Genomic DNA, 27,532 nt, shown 5'->3' with positions numbered 1-27,532 from the left:
CCCAAAAAAAGAGAGGAGAAAAGTTTCATTGGATGGAGTGGCAGAAATGTTGAAGAATCATTCTTTTAATCTTAATTTCCATTAATGTCGGAATTTTGTTTATGTAATGCAAAAATATTGTGAATATTGTGAAGGCACAGAGGAAGCCTTCTTGTGGTCACTTTCTCCAGAGACCCATCTCAAAAATGGAATTGCATATAGATATCACAGGTGTACTCGACTAATGAGGAAGTGAGAGACATAAGAAAGAAAGTGGATACAGAAAGGCCTTATGTATTGAGCAACGGATTCTTCTCTGATAATAGCACCCAGATATCTTTCTTAGGAGGACACCTCTCTCCTACTCTCAGGCCATGTTCTCTGAGTGGGGCACATACATCTGTATGGTTCTGGTCTTCTGAGTCATGCCAATAAAGTCTTCTATGCTTAAGACAATTTGGGTTGGGTTTTCTGTCTGTGAGAAAATACTGAAGGTATCCTTACTGATCCAGGATAAAGTAAGCAGCCAGGAGGTACCAGCTCTGAGATCTACTGCGGGTGGTGGTGGCCTTGGTCAGAGGGCTCAACAAGGCATTCAAATTGGGGCAGCAAAGGGAAAATAGGGATGTGGGCTTAGTCAGAGAGGGGAAGACTATCAGGAAAGGCAGACAGACCCTATCAAACACCAGCCCTGGAAAAAGAAATTCTAAGGGCTGGAGTTTAAGAAGAAAGAATGATGTTTTTTCACTGTGCCAGATGAGGGGCAGGGGAATGAAAGGAGAAGGAAAGAGGTAAGAAGTGGCACTCATGAGAAAAAAAAGAATGTTTCCCCCCCTTCTAATTCAGATACTATTAGGTAATCAAAAGACAACTTAAGGAAAAAAATGTTACAAATTACCGTCACATTGACAAATCCCTTGTAGCTCTGAATATACTGGGTAATTTCCTCTGAAGATTTCTTACTTTGAAGAAATTCACATCTATAATTAAAAACATAATTAAAATTTACATCAATACCATGATGGAAGTGCCTTATATCATTATTGTGGTGGTGGTACGCAATGAACATTCATTAACACTAATTGAATTAATTGAATTTTAAATTGGTGAATTTTATTATACCTCAATAAACCTATCAAAAAATTTGCTCAAAAACTTATTCATGAAAAAAACCCCATAGAACTGTACAACACAAATGGGAGACCCTAATGTAAAGCATGGACTATAGTTAATAGTACAATTATAATAGTATTCTTTCATCAGTTATAACAAATGTATCACACTAATGCAAAGTGTTAATAATAGATGGGGTATAGGCAAACTCTGTATTTTCTGCATGAATTTTTTGTAAACCTATAACTTCTCTATTTAAAAAAATTTATTTATGAGAATTATTATCCTCAAATAATTATTCTTTATTTTTACTAGTGATAACATGTATGGTAATTTAAAATGAAATCTCCACATTATCTTTTGTTTTGAAACAAAATATATAATACAATCAAAGAGCTCTGATTTACAGTACCATAGGCTGGAGTTTTTGTTGTATTTTGTCTTTTGTTGTTGTTTTTTGTTTTTGTTTCTTTTCTTTCTATGTTTGACTTTCTAAGTCAAGACAAAGGGAATGATAAAGTGTGTTATAAACAAGCTGTGGTGATTAAATCTAGTTTAGGCAATATGAAAGTTACTGGCAGTAAACGGAACTATATAAAAATAATACAGTTAATCTACTGCTCAAAATATATCCCATCCCTTAAAAAATGGAAATTAATTTAGAAATTCTGAACTTTTTTATAAAGAGTACATTGAGTACCATTTTAAAATCTCATTTCTTTTTTTTACAAAAGAAAAGCCATTTTTAAGTTAACTTAAAAAAATAAAATCCTCTGTGATGATTAGGTTCATGTGTCAACTTGGCCAGGTGATGGTGTCCAGGTGTCTAGTCAAACAAGCACTGGCCTTACTGTTACTGTAAGGACATTTGTGGTTGGTTAATAAACCAGAAGGCTGGTTTATTAAATCATCAGTCAGTTGGCTGCAGCTGTGACTGATTACATTAAGGAAGGGCATGTCTTCCACAATGACAGAATGCAATCAGCTGGATTTAATCCAATCAGTTGAAGACTTTCAAGTGAGACGGAAAGAGGACCTTCACTTCTTTGGCTAACTAGCGAAGTGTTTCCTGAGGTGTTCACTGAAGTTACCAGTTTGCTGCCTGAGGAGTTCATCAAACATTTTCATTGGAGTTGCCAGTTTGATACCTGCCCTACAGAATTTGGACTCCTGCATACCCACAGCTGTGTGAGACACTTTTATAAAATCTTATATTGATAGATATCTCTTGTTGATTCTGCTTCCCTGGAGAACCCTAACTAATACATACTCCAATTCAAATTTGTTTCCTCTCTAGTGGTATTGTAGCAACAAGTGGCTGGGTGAAGAGGCCTGAGTGGTAGTCTTAGCTGTGCTGATAACGGGGATTTGAGAACTCTTGCCACATAAGAAAATGGCCTTCATTAGATGGTCCACATATTTTTCCTGGACTACCACTTTTTGTCTTAGGCAGCCAAGTGCTTCTGTTTTGAGCTGTGAAATCCTTCCAAAGATTGCCATAAGTCTGCATATACTCATGCAGCACCCAATGCATAGGGTGTTGCCTGCCCCCATGATTAGTACAGATTGAGAAGACACTCAATTTATGGTACTTAAAAAAATCATAATAAAATCAGCTTAAACTTATTGAGCACTACATTTTTAAAAGTCTACGTGTAAACTCAGACATTGTATTAATATTTTATAAAAAAAGCAACAAATCTAGTCTAGAAAATCAGTCCAGAAGCTAAAGTTAGAGTAACCAACAAAAAACTTGGTATTCTTAGTTCTAATTCCAGCTCTGAAATTCATTAGCTGACCATGTGTTCACACTGACAAACACGTGAAAGATGAAACAATCAATTATCTTCTCATGATAGTTTTTACATGGCATTTGCTTCAAATATTTTATTTATAATCCTTACAGCTTCTCCCTAGAAGCTATATATTATTATCTGCATTTTACATAACAGACTCAGAGAGGGCTGTCTAGGGCTGGTAGTTAGGAAGTGGCAGATTGGAGCCTAGGTCTGTCTGTTTTCTAAACCTCTACACTCCACTCCTTGTATCAGAAGCCTCAGCAACTTCTCCCCCTGGGGCTGATTGCTGGACTGATGTCTTCTCTTCTCTGCCTATTACCCAACCCTCAGCCCTAGGTCAGATACCCTCACCTGGTCTATTCAGGTATGCAGATGTGCAACTCTAGCTGGTGCTGGTCCCATGATGGTTTGTGTGAATGGAGCTGCTGGGATGTGTCCAGCATTTAACCCAGCAACACTAAACATTGTGGCCCTGAGTAAAGTGAGGTATGAGCTGAGGCCAAAGCAGAGACGGGTACCCAAGAACAGCAGGTTGTGCTCCAGCCAGTGCTGATATTCAGCCAGTATATACCCATATGGGTGTCTGTTTTGTTTGGCTGAGGAACCAGAGCGACATTTAAAGTCCATAAGAGTTCTGGCTGCGACCATCCCTATAACAGTCTCATCTGCTTGTTGGGAAGAGCTTCTCTCTCTCTCTCCCTACCTCTCTCTCTCTCTCTTCTCCCCTTCCTCCTCCTCCCTCTTCCTTCCCTTCCCATCGCCTTCCTCACTTCCCCAATTTCTTTCTTTTCAATTACTAAAGCAATGCATACTTGTTTCCAAAATGTAAACAAAATAAAAGTGAGCAAAATAAAATGTGAAAATTCCTTGCCACCTTACTTCCTGACAAATCTAAAGCCAGAGGTAGCTACTGCTTGGTTTTATATCCTTCCATAACTTTTTCCATATATTTTCAAACAAATCTGTATACACTTTGAGTGGTTTTAAATTTTTTAAAGGCTAAAACTATAAAAATTATTGTGCATATGGCTTTTTTCACCATATGGACATCCTTCCATTTTTATGAGCATAGCAGTAAAATAAATAACTGCACCATTGCTTTGGGGCTGATTTAGCATCCAGCCAGCAACTTCTTTATGTGTAGTAGGTGTATGATAAATATTTGTTATAGAAGATAGAATCTGAATCTGATCAAACTTCTAGATCCAGCTACCAGGTTACAGAAAATACTACTAAATATAACATTAAAAATAATGAAAACAAAGTTAATCATTTCATTTTATAAGCAATGAACTAAAGATCATTGCAATAATAAAAACTCTTACTGCATTTCTGAAACAAAACATTTTTATTTGGGATATATTCAGCAGTTCATGGTACCAGTGGTGATAATGTTTTAAACATCGTGTTTACATTTTCAACTTCTTTTATACACTATTTTATACCATCCGTATGTTAATTATTCTTATTAATTAAGGCAGATCCTGGAAGTTCTTCTTGGCAGAACACACCTCATGTATTTTGAAAAAATAAAACATTTAAAATTTTGTTGAAAATTTTATAATTCAAATTCTTAATGATGGTGCTCAGCCCTTTCCTGCTTGAATAAATTTTGGATGGTCCCATTTTGGATAGGGAAAGCTTGAAACTGAAGGAGCTACTGCAGGAAGGTGGGACTGGTTGTTTGTCTTTTAAACCTTTGAAAATTTAAAGAAAAAAATATTTGTCCACTTACTTGGGGAACCATTTGGCATGTTCTTTCCAAGGATCATCATCTTCTTCCCAATTTCCTAAATATCCACCACAGGAAAAACACTGTACAGTATCCTTATGGCCTGCAAACGTAGGAAAACATTTAGAATGTCCAACCTTGGCACCAAGGAATAGTCCCAAGTATGTGTCCTCAGGAGTTGATCGTTCTGTGCTTCATCATGCTCCAGCATGCCTGTTTGCTCACACTCTTGTCTGGCTGAGTCTCTACCCTAAGAGACCACATTCCAACTTCTGGGAACCCACCCCTTGGCCAGTACTGTATTTCATATACTGAACCCTAAGCTGTTTCACTCAATGTGCTTGCCCCAGTTGTTTCCAGAGCTGGTCTTTTACTATTTGAACTCTCAGTGCCAAAGTAGAGAGGAAGCAGAAAAATCCCAGGACTCACTGAAGTAAAACACAGAAAACCTAAATTTCAGCTTTGCCATAAAAATTCTGTGGAAACATAGGCAAATTCTTAAACTCTCTGAGCCTCCATGAACACAACCGTGAAATGGGGAAGAAGGGGCAGATTTCTTGGATTAGAATTAGTGATTGATCTCATAAAGTAGATACTCGGTAAATGATTGTTGTTATTACAATTTTCATCCACATCTGTCATAAAATAACGTCTATGGCGTGGCCTGGACAATTCAAACAAACTGTAGTTTTCTGAAATGCAATTTGCCTTACACACTAGAGTTAGCCCTAAGATTAAAAACAAAACAAAACACAACAAAAAACTCTTTAATACTGAGTAGAAATTATAAGAACTAAAGAAAGATCTGTAGGGAACAGTAGAAGGATGATGAGAGAGGGAGTCTGGGTCAAACTGACCTAATGACTTATTTTTAGGACCTTAACAAGGCAGCCAGTATTTTCTAAGGTCCAAATTTAAGGGAAAATAACTTTTTAATCATATGCATATGCTTGACAAATCAACACTTTCACTGAACTAAACCCAAAATAAGCTAAAGCAAAATTTCTAAAGTTAACTTTTAATAAAATAGACCTTATGCTTAACATAATATTCATAGTAAGTGAAGAAAGAGTCTCAAAATAATGCAAAAGTAAGTGAAATATGGAACTTGAACTTAAAACTCCAGAGAAACACTTCAAAAAATGATTTCAAATTACCTGTATAGACAAAGCCAGCAGCTGAGAGTTCACTTGGGCACGTTCCTTGGACATAAAATGGCCAATTCTTGAAGGATTCAAGCCTGGCCCTCTCTTCACGGTACCTTACTTTGTCTGATCTCATATCGTTCTCAAGATACTTCACCTTTATATCATATTTGCCAATGTTTCCAACATCTTTGCCCAAAAGGAATTCACAATTGGGTCGAAACTTCTTGTGGTCGTCTATGGGTAGCCTCCTGAGGCTGGTACCAAAGAGGATTAAGCTACAGCAGAAGCACTGGATCCCAGATTTTACCCCAGTCAAATAAAACCCAGCCGCTGCCATCTCCTGAGGTGTCCAACTACTGTATGACCTATAGGTCACAAAAGTCTTTAACCTTTTTGCTTCACTGCGCATTCGTGAATTAAAGCCTTTCTGCATTTGTACTCGGTCTTCCTGCTCCTTTTCTTCCATTTGCTTTGCAAATTGAACTGCATCGAAGCCCAGAAGAGGAGACAGCGCTGTGAGCCATGTGTAATCACTTTGGGAAATCCTCTCATCAGAGGCCTTCTCCTGGGTGTCCATTTTCTGAAAAAGGAAGGAAAAGCAGGTGGGAAGGAGCAATTCCCACAATTTTTGAAGAAAGTAGGAATTGAAGGAAGGAGCAGATTTTCAAGTCAGAAGAGAAAATGTTTGGGAAAATATAAAACATCCATATTCATTCACTTCATCAACACATTTACTAAGCACTTAGTGTGTGTCAAGCACTGTGCTAGGCATTGGCTAGCAACAAACAAGACAGACATAGCTCTGACTCCATTTATGTAGCCATCAAATTATGGAGACAATGTAGAAACATGGACGTGCATTTACCATTTTTATTAAGTGCAAATATATACAAAATTATATATATCCTGATAGCAACCATTTGAAAAATTGCCCAATATTTAAAAATCACTATTTTAATTACGTTCATCTTCTAAGTTTCAGTGCTCTCGGCCAAAACCCTTTTTTAAAATAAAATTTATTGAGATATATTCACACCTCATGGAATCCATCCAAAATATACAATCAATTAGCTCACAGTTTCATCACATAGTTGTGCATTCATTACCACGATCAATTTTAGGACAATTTCATTACTCCAAAAAAAGAAACAAAAAGAAAAAGAAAACCCAAAATATCCCATATCCTTATTTCCCCCTATTGTTAACCCCTAGTATTGGTGTGGTACCTTTGTTACTGTTGATGAAAGAATGTAGTCCATAGTTTGCAATAGGTACATTTTCCCCCATACACCACTCTATTATTAACTCCTTTAATAGTGCTGTACATTTATTCTAGTTTATGAAAGAACTTATTTTTTATTCTAGTTTATGAAAGAACTTATTATTTGTAGTGTTAATCATAAACAACATCCACCACGAGGTTCACTGTGTTATATAATCCCATATTTTAACCTCTGGCTTTCCTTCTGGTGACATACATGACCCTAACTACCCCTTTCCACCACATGCACCTTGAATTCAGCACTGTCTTTTTGTTGTTGTTTTTTTAAATTCAGTTTTATTGAGATATATTCGCTTACCATACAGTCATTCATAGTGTACAATCAACTGTTCACAGCACCATCATATAATCGTGCATTCATCACCCCAATCTATTTTTGAACATTTTCCTTACACCAGAAAGAATAAAAATAAAAATAAGAATAAAAAATAAAAGTAAAAAAGAACATGCAAATTATCCCCCCCCCATTCCACCCTATTTTTTCATTTAGATTTTGTCCCCATTTTTCTACTCATCCATCCATAAACTGGATAAAGGGAGTGTGATCCACAAGGTTTTCACAGTCACACTCAGCACTGTTTTTATACCCATAACGACATACTACCATAACCTCCATCCATTTCCACCCTAGTTAAAAATTCTGCACATATTAAGCAGCCACTCCCCATTTTCTAGCCTCATTCTATATCCTGGTAATCTATATTCTAGATTTCATGTCTCTGAGGTTACATATTTTAATTAGTACATATTAGTGAGATCATAGAACATTTGTCCTTTTGCCTCTGACTTATTTCACTCAACATAATGTCCATGCTTTAGGATTTCGTTCCTTCTCACTGCTGAATAATATTCCATTGTATGTGCATATCACATTTTGTTTATCCATTCATTTGTTGGACAATTCCATCTTTTGCTAATTGTGACTAATGCTGCTATGAACTTAAGTGTGCAAGTGTCTATTTGTGTCCCTGCCTTCAGATCTTTTGGGTATTTACCAAGTATCGGGATTGCTGGGTCATAAGGCAACTCTATACTTAGCTTTCTGAGGAATCATCAAACCACCCTCTACAGCAGCTGTTACATTTACATTTACATTTACATTCCCATCAGCAGTGAATAAGTGTTTCTACTTCTCTACATCTTCTCCAACACTTGTAGTTTTCTGTTTGTTTAATAGCAGCCATCCTAGTAGGTGTGAAATGATATTTCATTGTGGTTTTGATTTCCATTTCCCTAGCAGTTAGCAGACTGAGCATTTTTCATGTGCTTTTTAGCCATTTGAATTTCCTCTTTGGAAAAATGTCTATTCATATCTTTTGCCCATTTTTTTCATTGGATTGTCTTTCTATTGTTGAGTTGTAGGATTTCTTTATATATTCTGGATTTTAAACCCTTATCAAATATGAGGTCTCCAAATATTCTCTCCCACTGAGTTGGCAGCCTTTTGACCTTTTGAAAGGTCTTTTGAAAAACAGAAGTATTCAATTTTGAGGAGGTCCCATTTATCTATTTTTTTCTTTCATTGCTTGTGCTTTGGGTGTAAGGTCTAAAAAAATACCACCTGTCATTAGATCCTGAAGATGTTTCCCTACACTTTCTTCTAGGAGTTTTGTGATACTGGCTCTTAGATTTAGTTCTTATCCATTTTCAGTTGTTTTTTTTATAGGGTGTGAGGTAGAGGTCTTCATTCTTTTGGATCCAGTTCTCTCTACACTATTTGTTCAAGACACTTCTGTCCCAGTTGAGTGGACTTAGCAGCCTTGTCAAAAATCAATTGACCATTCATAGCAGCGTTATTCACAAATGCCAAAAGATGGAAACAACCTAAGTGTCCATCAACCAAAGAATGGATAAACAACATGTGGTATATGCATATGATGGAGTATTATTCAGCAGTAAGAAGGAATGAAGTCCTGAAGCATACAACAACATAGATGGACCTTGAGGACATTATGTTGAGTGAAATAAATCAGACACAAAAGGACAAATATTGTATGATCTCACTAATATGAACTAATTATAATATGTAAACTCATAGAGGTAAATCTAGAATATAAGTTCCCAGGATATAGAAGGAGTCTAGAGAAATGGGTAGTAGATGCTTAGTATGTGCAGAATTGTTAACTAGGTTGAATTTAAATGCTTGGGAATGGATAGAGGTGAGGGTAGCACATTATGGTGAGTGTAACTAACAGCAATGAATTATATCTGTGGTTGTGATTGAAAGGGGAAGTTTAGAGTCATGTATGTCACTAGAAAGAAAGCTAGAGGTTAAAACATGGGACTGTATATAACATGGTGAACCCTGTGGTAGACGATGACTGTGATTAACAATACAAATATTAAGAGTTATTTCAAGAACTACAACAAATGTATGTCACTGTTACAAAAGTTAATAGAGAGATACATTGGAAAAAAACACACCTATTGCAAACAACGGACTACAGTTAACAGTAATATATTAATATTATTTCACCAACAGTACAAATGTACCATACCAATGCTAGGGGTCAAAAATGGGGGGGGGGGTATAGATGGGATATTTTGAGGGTTTTTTCTGTTTTGTTTTTTGTGCTCCGGGGAAGCTAAGAGAGGACAAACACCCCAAGAGCAACTGAGAGTGACATTTTGAAGAGCAGCTGCAGCTAAGAGAAGACAAAATGCCCCAAGAGCAACACTTTGGAGAATGCCATTTTGAAACCAGAACTTGGAGAAGACGCCAGCCACATGCCTTCCCAGCTAAGAGGTTTTCCGGGCACCATTGGCCATCCTCCAGTGAAGGTACCTGATTGTTGATGCATTACCTTGGACACTTTATGGCCTTAAGACTGTAACTGTGTAACCAAATAAACCCCCTTTATAAAAGCCAATCCATTTCTGGTATTTTGTGACAGGGCAGCATTAGCAAACCGGAACAGGGTGTGTGAATATATCTCAATAAAATTGCATTCTCTTTCATAAAAATCAGAAAAAAAATTCAATTGACTATAGATGTGAGGGTCTAGTTCTGAACTCTCAACTTTATTTCATTGATCAATATGTCTATCTTTATGCCAGTACCATGGTTTTTGACCACTGAGGCTTTATAGTATGCTTTAAAGTCAGTGAGTGTGACTCCTCCGACATCATTCTTGCTTTTCAAGTTGTTTTTGGCTATTTGAGGCCTCTCATCCTTCCAAATAAATTTGATAATTGGCTTTTTCATTTCTGCAAAATAGGCTGTTGATATTTAGAACTGTATTACATTGAATCTGTAGATCAATTTGGGTAGAATTGACATCTTAACAACATTTAGCCTTCCAAACCATGAGCATGGAATGACTTCCACTTATTTAGATCTTTGGTTTCTTTTAGCAATGTTTTGTTCTTCTCTGTGTATAGATCCTTTATAGCCTTAGTTAATTTATTCCTAGATATATGAGCCCTTGGTTGCTATGGTAAATGGAATTTTTTTTTTATTACCTCATCAGATAGCTCAAAACTAGTGTATAGAAACACCACTGAATTTTGCGTGTTGATCTTGTATTCTGCCACTTTGCTGAACTTCTTTCTTAGCTCTAGCAGCTTTGTCACATTTTTTCAGGACTTTCTAAAGATGGGATCGTGTCATCTGCAAATAGTGTAAATTTTAACTTCTTCCTTTCTGATTTCAATGCTTTTTATTTCTTTTTCTTGCCTAATTGCCTAACTAGAACTTCTAGCACAATGTTCAATAACAGTGGTGACAGTGGGTGTCCTTGTCTTGTTTCCAATCTTAAAGGGAAAGCTTTCAGTCTCTCACCATTGAGTAGGATGTTAGCTGTGGGTTTTTCACATATGCCCTTTATCATGTTGAGGGAGTTTCCTTCTATTCCTACTTTAAAGGTGTTTTTATGAAGAAAGAATGCTGGATTTTGTCAAATGCCTTTTCTGCATCAATCAAGATGATCATGTGGTTTTCCCCCTTCATTTTGTTAATATGGTGTATTACATTAATTGATTTTCTTGTGTTGAACCATTCTTGCATACCTGGAATAAAACCCACTTGATCATGGTGTATTATTTTATGTACTGTTGGATTCAATTTGCAAATATTTTGTTGAACATTTTTGCATCTCTACTCATTAGAGAGAGAAGTCTCTGATTTTCTTTTCTTGCATTATCTTTATCAGGCTTTGATATTAGGTTGATGTTGGTGTTAGAGAATGAGCTAGGTAGTGTTCCCTCTTCTTCAATTTTTTGGAAGACTTTGAGCAGGATGGGTATTAATTCTTCTTGGAATACTTGGTAAAATTTGCCTGTGAAGCCATCTAGTCCTGGGCTTTCCCTTTGGGGGAGGTTTTTGATTACTGATTCCATCTCTTTTCTTGTGATTGGTTTGTCAAGGTTCTATTTCTTCTCAAGTCAGTGTAAGTTGTTCATGTGTTTCTAGGAAATTGTCCATTTCATCTAATTTGTCTAGTTTATTGACATACTGTTGTTTACACTCACCTCTTATGATCTTTTGTATTTCTTCAGTTTCCATGATATGACCTCCTCTAATTTCTGATTTTACTTCTTTGCATCTTACCTCTTTTTGTCTTTGTCAGTCTAGCTAAAGGTTTCACAATTTTATTGATCTTCTTAAAGTACAAACTTTTGGTTTTATTCTTTTTGTTGTTGTTATTCTCCATTTCATTATTTCTGCTCTACTCTTAATGTTATTTCTTTCCTTTTGCTTGCTTTGGGATTAGTTTATTGTTCTTTCTCTAGTTCCTCCAGGTGTTCAGTTAAGTCTTTGGCTTTAGCTTTTTCTTCCTTTTTAATGTAGGCATTTAGTGCTATTAATTTTCCTCTCAATGCTGCCTTTGCTGCATCCCATAAGTTTTGATATGTTGCGTTCTTGTTTTAGTCATCTCAAGATATTTACTGATTTCTCTTGTAATTTCTTTGTTGACCCAATGATTATTTAAAAGTGTGTGTTTACCTCCATATATTTGTAAAATACCCAGTTTTCCCTTTTTATTGACTTCAAGCTTCATTTTATTATGAACAGAGAAAGTACTTTGTATTATTTCATCTTTTTAAATTTACTAAGACTTGTTTTCTGGCCCAGCATGTGTTCTCTCTTGGGGAAAGTTCCACGAGCACTGCTCTGGTTTGCTAATGCTGCCATTATTAATGGATTGGCTTTTATAAAGGGGGTTTATTTGGTTACAAAGTTACAGCCTTAAGGCCATAAAAGTGTCCAAGCTAAGGTGTCAGCAACAGGGTACCTTCACAGAAGAATGGCCAGTGGCACCTGGAACACCTCTGTTATCTTGGAAGACATGTGACTGGTGTCTTCTTCCTTTGCTCCCAGGTTGTGTTTCAAAATGGCTTTCTCCCAGGATGTTTCTCTCTAGGTGTCTGGAGGTATTCTCCTAGTTTCTCCCATGCAAATTATGGAGTAGCAAAAGTCTACTTTCAATGGCCATCTTCAAAATGTTTCTCTTGGTTGCAGCAGTGAACTCCTTCTGTCTGAGCTCTTATATAGGACTCCAATGATTAAATCAGTACCCATGCTGAATGAGTGGGGCCACACCTCCATGGAAATAATCTAATCAAATGTATTGCCCACAGCTGGGTGGGTCACATCTCCATGGAAACAACCTAATCCAAAGATTCCAACCTAATCAACACTAACATGGCTGTCCCCACAAGATTAATTAAAGAACATGGTGTATGGGGAGACATAATACATCCAAATAGGCACAAGTATTTAAGAAGAATCCACATTTTGCTGTTTTGGGGTGCAATGCTCTGTATATGTTTTTTAGATCTAGTTCATTTATCATATTATTTAGGTTTTCTATTTCCTTATTGATCCTGTTTGGATGTTCTATCTATTGAAGAGAGTGGAGTGTTGAAATCTCCCTCTGTTATTGTAAAGATGTCTATTACTCCCTTTAGTTCTTTTTTTTATTATTTTACTTAATTTTTTTTATTATCACATTTTTTAAAAATTGTGATTGTTCACATAATATACAATTATCCAAAGATCCAAAGTGTACAATCAATTGCCTCTGGTACCATCATACAGCTGTGCATCCATCAACATATTTAATTTTTTTTCAATTTTTAGAACATTTTCACTACTCCAGAAAAGAAATAAAGACAAAAAAAAAAACGGGGGGGGGGGACTCCAATCTTCCCATACCCTTAACCAACCCCCCTCCATTGTTGACTCATAGTATTGGTATGGTACATTTGTTACTGTTTATGAAAGAACATTGAAATACTACTAACCATAGTATGTAGTTTGCTATATATATATATATTTTTCTATATGCCCCTCTGTTATTATCTTCTAGTTGTAGTGTCATACATTTGTTCTACTTCATGAGAGAAATTTCTAATATTTGTACAGTTGATCAGGGACATTACCCACCACAAGGTTCACTGCTTTATACACTTCCATCTTTAACCTCCAACTTTCCTTCTGGTGACATACATGACTCTGAGCTTCCCCTTTCCACCACATCCACACACCATTCAGCACTGTTAATTTTTCTCACAATGTGCTAGTATCACCTCTGTTCATTTCTAAACATTTAAGTTCAGCCTAGTTGAACATTCTGCTCATAATAAGCAACTGCTCCCCACTCTTTAGCCTCTTTCTATATCCTGGTATTTTACGTTTCATGCCTATGAGTTTACATATTATAATTAGTTCCTATCAGTGAGACCCTGCAACATTTGTCCTTACATATGTCTGGCTTATTTCACTCAGTATATTGCCCTCAAGGTTTCTTTATCAACCCATTTTTTAAAGACGGTTTTGTTTACACCCCATACATTCCATCCTAAGTAGACAATCAACGGTTCCCTTTATAGTCACATATTTATGTGTTCACAACCCTCACCACTATCTATATAAGGACATCTCCATTTCTTCCACAAAGCAGGAGGAAAAGTCAGAGAAGGTAGAGAGGCAAAAGAAAAAGAAAAAAGAAAGAGAAAAAAAAAAAACATGACAGTTAGGAAGCAGTAAACGGAAAGATAACCTTAAATTAAAGTAGAATAGAGTCAGACAACATTACCAATGCCAAGAGTCCCATACCCCTCCCTTATGCCCCCTCTTATATGCATTTAGCCTTGGTATATTGCCTTTGTTACATTAAAGGAAGCATAACACAATTTTCTGTTAATTATAGTCTCTAGTTTACATTCATTACATTGTCCCCCAATACCTCCCTATTTTAAACACCTTGCAAGGTTGACATTCATTTGTTCTCCCTCATGTAAAAAACATATTTGTATATTTTATCACAACTGTTGAACACTTTAGGTTTCACTGAGTTATACAGTCCCAGTCTTTATCTTCCTCTTTTCTTCTGGTGTCCCACATGCTCCTAACCTTCCTCTTTTGACCATATTCATACTTATCTTTGTTCAGTGTACTTACATTGCTGTGTTACCATCACCCAAAATCATGTTCCAAACCTCTCACTCCTATCTTTTCCTATCTGTCTGTAGTGTTCCCTTTAGTATTTTCTGTAGAGCAGATATCTTGCTCATAAACTCTGTCACTGTTTGTCAGAGAATATTTTAAAAATTCTCCCTCATATTTGAAGGACAGTTTTGACAGATATAGAATTCTTGGTTGGTGGTTTTTCTCTTTCAGTATCCTAAATATATAACACCACTTCCTTCTTGCCTCCATGGTTTCTGTTGAGAAATCCACACATAGTCTTATTAAGCTTCCTTTGTATGTGACAGATCGCTTTTCTCTTGCTGCTTTCAGGATTCTCTCTTTGTCTTTGACATTTGATAATCAGATTATTAAGTGTCTTGGCATAGGCCTATTCAGATCTAGTCTGTTTGGAGTATGCTGCACTTCTTGGATCTTTAATTTTATGTCTTTCATTAGAGATGGGAAATTTTCATTGATTATTTCCTCTATTATTGCTTATGCCCCCTTTCCCTTCTTTTCTCCTTCTGGGGCACCAATGACATGTACATTCTTGCATTTCATTTCCTTAAGTTCCCAGAGACATTGCTCATATTTTTCTTTTCTTTTCTCTATCTGTTCTTTTGTGTGTAGGCTTTCAGGTGTCTTGTTCTCCAGTTCCTGAGTGTTTTCTTCTTCCTCTTTAGATCTGCTCTTGTATGTTTCCATTGTGTCTTTCATCTCTTGTGTTGTGCTTTTCATTTCCATAGATTCTGTCAGTTGTTTTTTCAAACTTTCAATTTCTGCCTTTTTTATGCCCAGTGTTTTCTTTATAGCCTTTATCTCTTTTGCCATATCTTCCCTAAACTTTTTGAATTGATTTAGCATTAGTTGTTTAAATTCCTGTATCTCAGTTGAAGTGTAAGTTTGTTTCCTTGACTGAGCCACAACTTTGTTTTTCTTAGTGTAGGCTGTAGTTTTCTGTTGTCTAGGCATCTGGTTCCCTTGGTTACCCCAATCAGGTTTTCCCAGACCAGAACAGGCTCAGGTCCCAGAAGGAAGAACTATTCAGTATTGGGTTTCCTTGACAGTGTGTCTTAGAGGATTGACACACCCTGTGCTTTTCTGCCCAGCAGGTGGTGCCTGTCAGCCTGTCACTCTGGACTGGCATAAGGAGGTGTGGCTCATGGCTGTTTTCCCCCAGGCTCTGAAGTCTGGTTCTGAATGGAAGGCGAATAGTATAACTTGGCACCACCTTCTTCCTCTTAGGGAAGATATGCCCCCTAGAGAGAGGTCATTTGCATATAAATAGATTCTTTGTTTCTCTGACTCTGCTATCTCCACCCTTGTCTGGGTAAGAGTGCTGGAGTTTAAAATGGCTGAGGCTTTCTCTACTGCAGAGCATTGTGAGCTGAAAATGGCTCCACTGAGCCACCTAGGTTGAGAGAGAAAGGGACAGAAAGCCCCCTTTCAGGGTCAGTCTACGGCCCCCAGATTCACCCATTGGCCAGAGATAGCACCTGATCCTTTGGGCTCCTTGTCCTGAGACAGATATGTCCCCTGGCTCTCCAAGGTCAGTCATCACCAAAAGCCTCTGTCTGCTTGTTGGGGATTGGTAGTCTGTATTGAGCAGTTAACATTAAAACCCCAGTTGGAGCTGGGCTGAGGTATACTCGCTTGTTCAGAGAATGCTGCTCTCTATCACAGCAAGGCTGTGCATTCAGGCTGCTGTGAGGGGGGGGTGGGGCTCTTGGCTTGGGTCTGCAGTTTTTACTTATGGATTTTATGCTGTGATCTCGGACATTTCTCCCAATCCTGATTATATGTGTGGACAGTCATGGTTGTCTCCCAGCAGTTATTCCAGATCTTTTACTAGTTGTTCCTGGTCGTTTATAGTTGCTCTGGGGGGACTAACTAACTTCCACTCCTCTCTATGCTGCCATCTTCTCTCCCTCCACTCCCTTTAGTTTTGCCAGTGTTTGCCTCATGTACTTCGGGGCACCTCAGTTAGGTGCATAAATATTTAGGATTGTTATTTCTTCTTGGTGAATTTCCCCTTTTATTAATATATAGTTTCCATCTTTGTCTCATAACATTGTTGCAGTTAAAATCCATTTTGTCTGATATTAATATAGCTACTCCAAATTTTTTTGTTTGGTTACTGTTGCGTGGAGTATCTTTTTCCAAACTTTCACTTTCAACCTATTTTTATCTTTGAGTCTATATAAATCTCCTATAAACAGCATACAGATGGATCATTTTTTTTTAATCCATTCTACCAATATGTGTCTTTTGATCGGGAAGTTTAATCCATTAACATTTAATCATTACTATAAAGGCAGTACTTATCTTAACCATTTTATTCTTGGCTTTTATTTTTCAGATCTATCTTTTTTTGCTTTTTATACTTTTCGTTACCCTTACTAATATTCTTCATTTCTCTACTATCCTCCAGGACTCTCTCTCCTGTCTTTTCAGCCAACAGAACTCCCTTTAGTAGTTCTTGTAAGACAGCTCCCTTGTTAATGAACTCTCTCAGCATCTGTTTATCTGTGAATATTTTAAACTCTCCCTCATTTTTGAAGAACAGCTTTGTTGGATAGAGAATTCATGGCTGGCAATTTTTCTCTTTCAATATCTTAAATATATTGTACCACTTCCTTCTCACCTCCATGGTGTCTGATGAGAAATCAGTACTTACTGTTTTTATTTTTAATGTAATTTTATTGAAATATATTCACACACCATAAAATCATCCAAAGTGTAAACAATTGTTCACAGTATCATCAAATAGTTGTGCATTCACCACCACAATCACATTTTGAACATTTTCATTACTCCTAAACTTAAAAATGAGAATAAAAATAAAAAGAACACCCAAAACTTCCCATACCCTCATCCTCCATATTGCTCATTTACTTTTTGTCCCCATTTTTCTACTAATTTGTCTACTCATTTCTACTCATTTGTAAGGGGAGTGTGAGCCATAAGGTTTTCACATTCACATGGTGACACCATATGAACTATATAGTTATATAATCACCTTCAAGAATCAAGATACTGGATTGCAGTTCAACAGTTTCAGATATTTCCTTCCAACTATTCTAAAAAACTAAAAACTAAAATGAGATATCTATATAACACATAAGAGTCATCTCCAGAATGACCTCTCGACTCCATTTGAAATCTCTCAGCACCTGAAACTTTATTTTGTTTTGATTCTCTTCCCCCTTTTGGTCCAGAAGTCCTTCTCAGTCACATGATGCAGGGTCCGGGCTTATCTCCAGGAGTCACATGCCACATTGCCAGGGAGATTTATATTCCTGGGGGTCATGTCTCATGTAAGGGTAGGGCAGTTAACCTGCCAAGTTGGCTTAGCACTTAGTCTTATTTGGCTTCCTTTGTATGTGGTGAATCACTTTTCTCTTGCTGCTTTCAGAGTTTTCTCCATCTTTTTGACATTTGACAATCTGATTAGTATTTGTCTTTAATAAGGATTGGAAAATCTTCAGCCATTATTTCCTCAAATATTCTTCCTTACCCTTTTCCTTTCTCTTCTCTTTCTGGGACACCTATGTTGCATATGTTTGTGTGCTTCATGTTGTGAATGGTTTCCCTGAGATCCTGCTCAAATTTTTCCATTTTCTCCTCCATTTTTTCTTTTGTCTATTCACGCTCAGTTGAATTGTCTTCTAGCTCACTGATCCCTTCTTCTTTCTCTTCAAATCTGCTGCTGTGTGTTGCCCGTGTATCTTTAATTTCATCTACAATGCCTTTCATTTTCATAAGGTCTGTTATTTTTCTATGTATTCTTTCAAATTCTTCATTGTGTTCTCCTAGTATCTTCCTATTATTCTTTATCTCTTTATGCATATTTTCCTTCATTTTCTTGAATTGGTGTAGGAGATTTGTTTGAACATCTTTGATTAGTCATTCTGAATTCTTTGTCTCCTCCAACTTTTTAATTTATTCCTTTGACTTGGCCATTTCTTCCTGTGTTTTAGTATGCCTTGTGATTTTTTGCTGATATCTGGGCATCTGATGATTTTGATGGGTCTATTCTGAAGTTCGGTTTCTCTCTCTTGTCTAGGATTTAGTCATTGCTTGGGTTTGTATTAGGGCACTACTTTGACAGCTGGATTGTTAGTATTTCCCAGCCAAAACTGAGCAGGGTATTTGTGCAGGGGACGTAGACCAGCTCCAGTGGGCCTTGGACAGGGTCTGGAAAGACTCCAAAAAAGCATTCTGTTTTCTCCCTGCACTTTCTGCCTGCCCAGTAGATGGTGCTCTTCAGTTACTTATTTATCCTCAAAAGCTGTTTAATTCATGAAGCCTAGCAGTTTCTAACCAGGTGAGGCTGAAAATGCAGGGTTCCTGTGCTCTCACTTCATCTGGCTCAGTGTTGGGCTGTGTCCCTCTCTGTACTTGGGGCAGAGGTCTCCCACAGGCACTCCAGTCAATAGCCATCCCCCAGGCAAGGATTAGGCAGCCTCAAGGTTGGGGAATGGGGATCAGGTGCCATGACTGAAGTTAGTTTCTGCCCATATTTTCTCAGTCTCTTTATTTCATACTGACCTGGGTGTTGAAATGTCCTCCCCTGTCCCCCAGATCCCCAAACAGTTGATTCTCAGTTTCTGCCTGTCTACTTGCTACTTTTGGGGGAAAGAAGTAGATTCTTCCATTCCCTCCCTAATCCTTCATTTTGGAAGCTCTTCTTTGGTGCCCTTTTGTATTCTGGCATCCTCAGCAGCTTGTGTCCTGCTGTGGATCTCTGTTGGCTTGGGTCTCTGTGTCTGGATATAGGTGGAGATCTGTTCACTGTTGTGAGAGATTTTATAGTTTGTTTCCCCAGTGAGAGGTAGGAAGGATCTTAGTTGCTGTCTCTGGACATTTCCCAAGCTGTGTGGGACCAGCTTATGGGAAAGAAAGAGGACCAGATTGTCTGGGAAGGAAGTTTCCTACCTGATATTTTTCTCTTAATTCGATTCAGTATTTGTGGGGTCCTTCTCCAGTCTTTATCTTCCTCCAGAGTTCTGAGCAAGTGAGATTTGTCCTTTTCTCACTGACTATCTAGGGAGAGGTTTTCTGTGGATGTCTTATGTTGCCATGTTGATGATGTCTGCCAAAGTCCTTTAATTATGTCCTAACATAATAATTATACTTATGGGTGCTAAAAATAAAAAATTTTCCCTTAACTATAAATTTTGAAATATTGATATATGAATAAATGCATGCCTGTAATATACCTCTTAATGGCTTAATTACTCCACTAATGTAGAACATTTAGGCTACTGCCATTTTTTTTCTTCATAAATAAAGATGCACTGAGTATCCTGGTAACAAAATCTTTTTTTCCAGTCTTATTATTTCCTCAGGATAAATTCCAAAAGAAGAATTATTGAGTCAAATCACTTGCATGTACTTAAGGATTTGGATATATGTTTCCAAACTGCACCACAGAATGGCTATAGAGGTCCTTTTTACCTTTAATATTGTCAGGGTGTGGTTCTTCCCAAGATAGTTTTCTAACCTGGGTATTTCAGATCTCAAAATAATTTTCTGTCCTTCCATAACAGAAGCAGTCAATTAAAAAACAATAACAGGCCAAAAATTGTTTTCAGATGGGGTATAGCAGCCTCATTTAACTTTATAGTTAAAAATCCCAGCAGTCATCTAGTTTAAAATCATAATGGGATTTTGCCAAAGTTTCCAGTTGGGGTGAGTTGCTGGTACTTATTAATAGAATTAACTTGAGCTTTAAGGTTTATGGCCCCAAAGAATTTACTGGGTAATGGTTGTTTGAAGTTCCAAAAGAGTCTGCTGTTTTTCAAAACCCCATGCAAATTTATTGTTTTCTTTCTGATAACTTTCAGAATAGGGGCAACAGAATTCCAAATGTGGTATACAATTTCTCCAGAAATCAAGAAACCCAATGAATTTTTGTACCTCTTGACTTAATTTTGGAGCTGGCAGAGACAGTAACTTATTTTTAGACATTTGAAGAATGTCTCTGGTAGCTCCAGCCCAAGTAATACCTAAGAATTTTACCGTTTGTGCCAGGCCACTCCAGTATGGTTATATGATTAGCTGGCATTGGCAGTTCAGTATTAGCTGGGTATATCAGCATTATATCATTAATATAATGAGACATGTTGCTTTTCAATTAAATACAATCTAAGTCTTTTCTCATCAAGTCTTTTCTCATCAAAACAGGAGAATTTAAATATCCTTGTGGAAGCACCTTAAAATTATATTGCTGTCTGTTCCATGAAAATGCAAACTGGTTTTGATTTTCTTCTGAAATGGGAATTTTAAAAAGCAAGCAAATCAAATGATAGACTACTAATACCCCTTAGCTTGCAGCACTATTACCACCATGTCAAGAGTGGCTGATGCTATTGGAGGCACCACTTTATTCCATTTTGTATTTATCAATTTTTATCACAGAGCATACCAGAGTGTTAAACAAAGAATTCCCGGGCACTTGTACATCTGCAGTTAACATGTCTTTAATTAGGGCTGAAATCTCTTGACCTCTCCAAGATATCCTATATCGTTTCAAATTAAATACATGAATAGGGTTAGGTAGTTCTAAAGGTTCCCATCTAGTGTGTCTAATTAAAATTACTTGAAGACCAGATTTTCATGACATCCCTCTACCCCATAACTAGGTAATAAAAGTGTCTCCATATAGATATCACATCTATTCCAATAATATATCAGGAACACATCTGCCATGTGTCTGGCTGTGAGTCCATTCTTGCAAGATCGTGAATAAATTCTTTTCTCCTCTACAACTGGGTGAGCATTTTTTAAATATAATGCTTGTTTCTAACAACTTGGGGGCTCATCCAGGATCTGAAGCATTGAGGGGGACCCCTGGGACGGAAGAAAGGAAGGCGTGCCCCACTGTTTGAGTGGTCTCGGACTCTGTGGCTGGGGGCCCACCTCTGACTGCTGGTGAAACCTGCAATCAGATGCTTAGGTCTGCCAGTTGTGGACAACAAAAGGGGAAGAAAAAACGCACCTCAACAGCAACCAGGTACCATGGATTGCTGGTCCAGACCCTGCCTCTTGAATTTGCTGCCCATCAACATCAGCCCGGCAGCTGGGTTCTCCAAGCTTCAACCAATCTGGGAGGGACCCTATCAAGTCTTGCTGGCAACTGAGATGGCAGTCTGAACAGCAGAAAGAGGCTGGACTCCTTACACATGGGTAAAGGGACCTGTGCCTGAGCCTAACGATAAGTACCCAGCAACTCAGTCCGAATCCTGGAGAGTGACTCCCATCTTGGATCTCCTAAGGATCATTCTAAAAAGACAATAGTTGAAAGAGCATACTAGGAAAGGAGGAGGAGCTGGAGTGAATCCTGTGTTTGCATTGGGCTCTGTGTATTGCTTAATCATGAAATTGCTTGTGCTGATCATAATGTTTCATATTCAAGGTGTAACAGTTTCCGCTATATTGGTTATAAGCATAGTCAAAGGCTTAGAGTCCCAAACTGTACAGTTGGATGCTTGTCAAGTAATCAACTATGGAAATCTAGAACATCAGCAACAACTGAGGGAGGAACATAAGTATTTATGTGGGCAGACTTTCCAGATAGTAAGACTGTTAGGGGGCAAACATTTGAGAGTATAACTTATGAGTCACCTAACCCCTGTTACTCTTGGAATGCTGTTTGGTGGGCAATGCTGTATAAGGGATGGGTCTCACCCATGTCAGAGGGAAAACCATTAGGGGAAACTTGGCTGGAGTCCAACTCTCCAGTTCAACTTGACCCCAAGGTCATTAGAATACTTGAACCCAGATACTTAAAGCAGACCATAGAAATAGAGACAGGTTACAGAAATACAGATGCCTGGGTAGAATGGGTCAAATATACCATCCAGAGTCTAAATAGAAGTGACTGTTATGCTTGTGCAACCGGGCTTACCCACTGTTCAGATTGTGCCCTTCCCCTTGGAAAAGCATGAAAAGGAGTTTAAATGTATTAACACTCCTCTTTCAAAATGCTACTCCTGGTGAAAGTTGTAGTATGTTGTCCTCTCTTTCCCTCCAGTCCAGAAGGGAAGTGTCAAGGCCATACCAGCTTCTCACCTTGGTCCCAGAAACCACTCTGCCTGTCTCTCCAGATGGGAAGAAGGGCTTCAGGATCTTGGTACCATGGCTTTGTGTACACGAGTGTGGAATGTGAGCAAGGATAGTACTGGCAACTTCTCCAGCCTCACTATACCCCAAGCAGACCTCTGGTGGTACTGCAGGAAGGGCATCCTCCAGCCAATACTACCTGAAAAGTGGGGAGGAACCTGTCCTCTGGTTCAATTGGCTATCTCATTCACCCTGGCATTTGAAAGTAAAGAAAAAGTACCAACACAAGGCAAAGGAGAAAAGAGAAATGTACGAGATGTACCTGATTCCTTTGATGGAAGAATTTATTAGCTAGTATAGGGGGTCCTTGGGGAGTTTCAAATGAGTTTAAAGCTAAAAGTCAAGTGGCTACAGAATTTGAATTGTTCTTATTCTCCTAGGTCACCATCAATAAAAATGTGGATACCAGGGATATCATTAAGGGAATAGCAGAACAGTTAGATGCCACTAGCCAAATGGCATGGGAAAACAGAATGGCCCTAGACATGATGCTAGCTGAAAAGGAAGGTGTCTGTGTTATGGTTGGGGGAAGTTGTTGCACATTTATCCCCAGTAATACAGCACCTGATGGAACTATCACCAAAGTTCTACAAGGCTTAACAGCCTTATCTCAGGACCTGCCTTAAGAAGAAAGATCTCTATGATGAGGAATGTGAAAAAGCTCTTAGCAAATTTGAGAAACTAAAATGTGAAAACTAAAGAATTTAAAAAGAAAGAGAAGGGAATCTGTAAGAAAGGGTTAAGTTTAGCTTTCACATAAAGGCAACATGGAATAGGGAAAATGGTGGCAGAACTGGCTTAAACAGGCTCCATGGTAAAGGGAAGGAGAGAGAGAAAGCCATGACATAAGCCTAGAATCAGCACCAGCTCCTTATATGGAAAAAATAACCAGGGTTACTGGAATGTAAAGGGATATGGGGTATAATCAAAGGTGGGAAATCTTGGGGGGAAATTTATACTCTCTCTAATAGGCTGCACAATTCAAAATCTCAAAGGTAGGCTAGTTAGCTCTCTTGGATAGGCTGTAACTTCTGGAGTACCCAGCCAATGGGGAAACAGGAGAGGGACTTGCGTATTAGGGGTAGGATACAACTATCACCATTTTCTTTTTCTGGCATGCCTGCCATGTGTTTGGCTGTGCATCTGTTCTTGCAAGATTGTGAATAAATTCTTTTCTCCTCAAAAAAAAAAATGTATATATATATATATATACATATATATATATATGTATCAGGGAGAGGTGACACCACAATTATGCAAAACTTTCTCTTATAAATTCCTACCTTAGGCAATCTTTCACATTTTTAATAAAAGAAGTTGTGAGTTTACAGAAAAATCATGCATTAAATAGTGTTCCTATATATGCCCTATTATTAACACCTTGCTTTGGTGTGGTACATTTGTTACAATTGAAGAAAGCACATTTTTATTACTGCACCCGTTAACTATGATCCATGGTTTAACTTAGAGGTCACTGTTTGTGTTGTACAATTTTTTTAAATTTTTTATTCTAGTAACATATATACAATCTAAAATTTCCCCCTTTTAACTATGTTCAAATATATAATTCAGTCCTGTTAATTACTTCCACAATGTCATACTAGCATCACAACCATCCATTACCAAAACTTGTCCATCATCCCAAAGAGGAACTCTGTATATTTTAAGCATTATCTCCCTATTCCCTATGATTTTTTTTACTCTATTTGATATCAGTGGGACCGTAAAATATTTGTCCTTTTGTATTTGGCTTATTTCACTCAACGTGATGTCTTCAAGCTCTATCCATGTTGTCACATGTATCAGAACGTCATCCCTTCTTTCAGTTAAATAATATTCCACTGTGTGTATATATCACATTTTGTTTATCCACACTGGAGATAAGTTTCCTAAGTCAATCTTTCCCAGCCAGAACAAGGTGAGGGTCCCACAAAAGGAGCACCAGTCATCTCCAAACTGCCCTGGCATCTGCTTCAGGGTTCTGGTTTCAAAATGACTTACTCCCAGGACATTTCTCTCTAAGCATCTGTGGGTGTTTTCTTAGTTTCTCCCAAGCAAACTCGGACTAGCAAAAGTGTACTTTCAATGGCTGTCTCCAAAATGTCTCCCTTGGCTGTAGCAGCTACGCTCCTTCTGTCTGAGGTCTTATAGGGCTCAGTTAAACTAAACAAGACCCATACTGAATGGGCAGGGCCACACCTCTATGGAAACAATCTAATCAAAAGTATTACCCACAGTTGGGTGGGTCACATCTCCATGGAAACAACCTAATCCAAAGATTCCAACCTAATCAACACTAATACATCTGCCCCCACAAGATGCATTAAAGAACATGACATTTTGGGGGACTTAATACATCCAAACTGGCACAGACACCTTAGTATCATCAAAAAACCAATCTAAAGATGCTCATGCTCTCAACATTTCAGTCACCTCAGAAGAAATATTCCATTTAATACTTACAGATAGAGTTGGATAATTCCCATTTTCAAGGTATGTTTTATGTAACCCCTGCTTTTATCCAGCTCAACAGTCTGGGAATTTGTCCATCTCCCCACATTTCTATAAAAGATACAGCTAGCTGAAGAGCTTGATTAAGATCAAGCATGTTGGGGAGTTAATATTTACAGAGTTTCTATTTTGGGTTGATGGAAAATTTGGACAATGGATGATTGTGATGGTGGCACAACTTTGTGAATGTAATTAATACCACTGAATTGTATATTTGAAAAGGGATCAAAATGGAAATTTTAGATTGTGTATAAGTTACCGCACACTCAAAATAACATAGAACTATACAACATGAACAGTGAACACTAATGTAAACAGTGGGCTAAAGTTAATAGCATAATTATAATAATATTTTTTCATCACTTATAACAAAAGTACCTCACTATTACAAAATGTTAATAATGGGGAAAACTTGTGAGGGAAAACTATATGGTAACTCTGTACTCTGCATAATTTTTCTATAAATCTACAACTGCTCTAATTTTTAAAACAAAACAAAAGACCAAGAATGTACTTCCATTTGGCAGTGCCTAATGCAAGGAAAAGAGCCATTTTGTCACCAATGCATAAAATCTATTTCAGCAGTTGTTCTTCAGGAAGCTCTCTATATCAGTCTACATGGTTACTTAGTCTTTCAATAGCTTCTTGTTTCACGTGTCTCTTGATACTCTCCCCTGGAGAGTCTTTTTAGCAATTATCTGTCAGATTAGGGTTACATTCTGATCAAAAGAAATATCTCCTCAACTTTCTTTTCACATCATGTTCCTTCTCTTTGCAGAAAGGCTTACCAGCCAAAGCTTGGTGGACTCAGCAACTTAGGGCTCCTTGTTAATTAGTTTCATTTTTGCCAAAGCAGCAAACCAGCCAAGGTACAGTACTCTTGCCTGATTTTTCCTCTCTCTGAATTGCTTTTTAAATATGTTTAGCTATTTTCTCTAGCTCTGGATCTACCACCTTCAAGTTCCAATGATATGCTTTTCTTTCTATCAATAGTTGGAGCTCTTATGCAACCACAAATCAGGTATGCCTTAGCAGCCAGCCTGGTATCAATGGTTCAAAAGCACTCTCTCACTTTTCATCTTTCTCCAACACAAAGCCTTAGCCAACTTAAATTATAGTCATAAACTGTTTCAGTTATCCACTCAGTGCCATTTACAGCAATTACACAGTGTTGGATAATTGAAAAAATATGAGACTCCTCATAGTTTACTTATATAAGGCTGTAATAAAGGTAAAGGATGTAAGAGAAAGAGAGAGAGAGAGAGAGAGAGAGAGAGAGAGAAAGAGAGGGAGAGAGGGAGAGAGAGACAGGCAAACATCAGAGGTCTGAGACTTCCTGTCTCAGTTTCTAGGGGTCTTCTTCAGGGGCATATCATGTGCTTCCTCTTTAGATAATGAACTTCCTGGATACTTGTGAGATACCTTGGGCAGGTGGATGCCACAATTTCATCTGAGGAGGGGTCTTTTATATACCTCTGGTCATGTAGCCAAAACCAGGATACATAACCAGACTCAAAAAACAGAAACAAGCTGATACAGGCTGCCCCATGGTCTGTCTCAGTCTCTTGCACAGGATATATTAATCACTTCTTAGTACATTGCATTTGGTCAGCCAAGGGACAGCACCAGGGCTCTGGGCCTCCCCAGAGACAAAAAGCACAGGGCTGCAACAGACACTGTGCTTACATGACAAAGTACAGTGTCAGTTTTGCTGGTCCCAAGGCCATTTCTGGGTCAGAGAAATAATCTCCAAGGCCATCTCCAGGTCTAATGTTCTATAAACACTAGTGTTCAAAGTGCCATCCAAGGCATCTATGCCATGGAGTTAGTATTTAAACCCAAGTTTGGGTGACTTCAGTGACTGTCCTCTTTCTTCCATACCACCCTGCCTCCAGAGAAAGAAACAAGAAAAAGAGAAATAAGAAAGCCATAAGTTTAGGTGTGGATGAAAAATACCTTTGCCATAGATGGTAATTTTCTTACCTAGAGGTTTATCCAGAGTCTCACTCAAGTGGAAGGAGAATGTGTGGCTTAAGTACAAATGCTCTCTGTTTGTCCTTTAAGGGGAAATGAGAAAATGTTTGAGGAACTGAATGCAAAAACAAATTTCACAGTGTTGCAGAAATCACTAGTAAAAGAAGTAAGGTCATTTACCATCAACAGGGTTTATTAGGCCCCAACGAGAATAACAAAACCTACCAAGTTCCACAACAGGAAGTATTTTATTCTAAAGAGTTTGCTAAGATTTGTTCTGAACCTGGGAAAAGTATGGTGCTAGTAGAAGTTTTATTTCTTTGATGACAGTTTTTAACTTTCTGGTATCTTTTAGGATCTCTTTTATCCTCGGGGGTTCTAAAATTTCAAAATATTGTGTCTAGGTGTGGGTGTTTCCACATTCATTGTATTGGGCACTCAGTGGGCCTCTTC

At 37.8% G+C, this 27,532-nt stretch overlaps 1 protein-coding gene across 6 annotated transcripts in view; it reads right to left on the bottom strand.

The window, feature by feature from the left end:
- Window positions 1-27,193, bottom strand: part of LOC119507872 (NLR family apoptosis inhibitory protein) — a 63,143-nt gene extending 35,950 nt beyond the window's left edge. For 4 of the 6 annotated variants that reach the window (XM_037801101.1, XM_037801102.1, XM_037801103.1 and 1 more), the window contains exons 1-4: window positions 27,089-27,192; window positions 5,781-6,351; window positions 4,627-4,726; window positions 878-959 (exon numbers count right to left, since the gene is read on the bottom strand). In XM_037801101.1, the coding sequence (XP_037657029.1) occupies window positions 878-959; window positions 4,627-4,726; window positions 5,781-6,348 (750 nt within the window). In that variant the 5' untranslated portion in view covers window positions 6,349-6,351; window positions 27,089-27,192. Of the gene's footprint in view, window positions 1-877; window positions 960-4,626; window positions 4,727-5,780; window positions 6,352-27,088 lie in introns of all 6 variants that reach the window. The other 2 variants (XM_037801106.1, XM_037801107.1) reach the window with 1 other exon arrangement.
- Between the last annotated feature and the right edge of the window lie 339 nt (window positions 27,194-27,532).

Source organism: Choloepus didactylus, chromosome 13, assembly GCF_015220235.1.
Source record: "Choloepus didactylus isolate mChoDid1 chromosome 13, mChoDid1.pri, whole genome shotgun sequence".
Lineage (NCBI taxonomy): Eukaryota > Metazoa > Chordata > Mammalia > Pilosa > Megalonychidae > Choloepus > Choloepus didactylus.
Note: the sequence above shows the minus strand (reverse complement) of the source record. Positions and strands in the feature narration are given on the sequence as shown.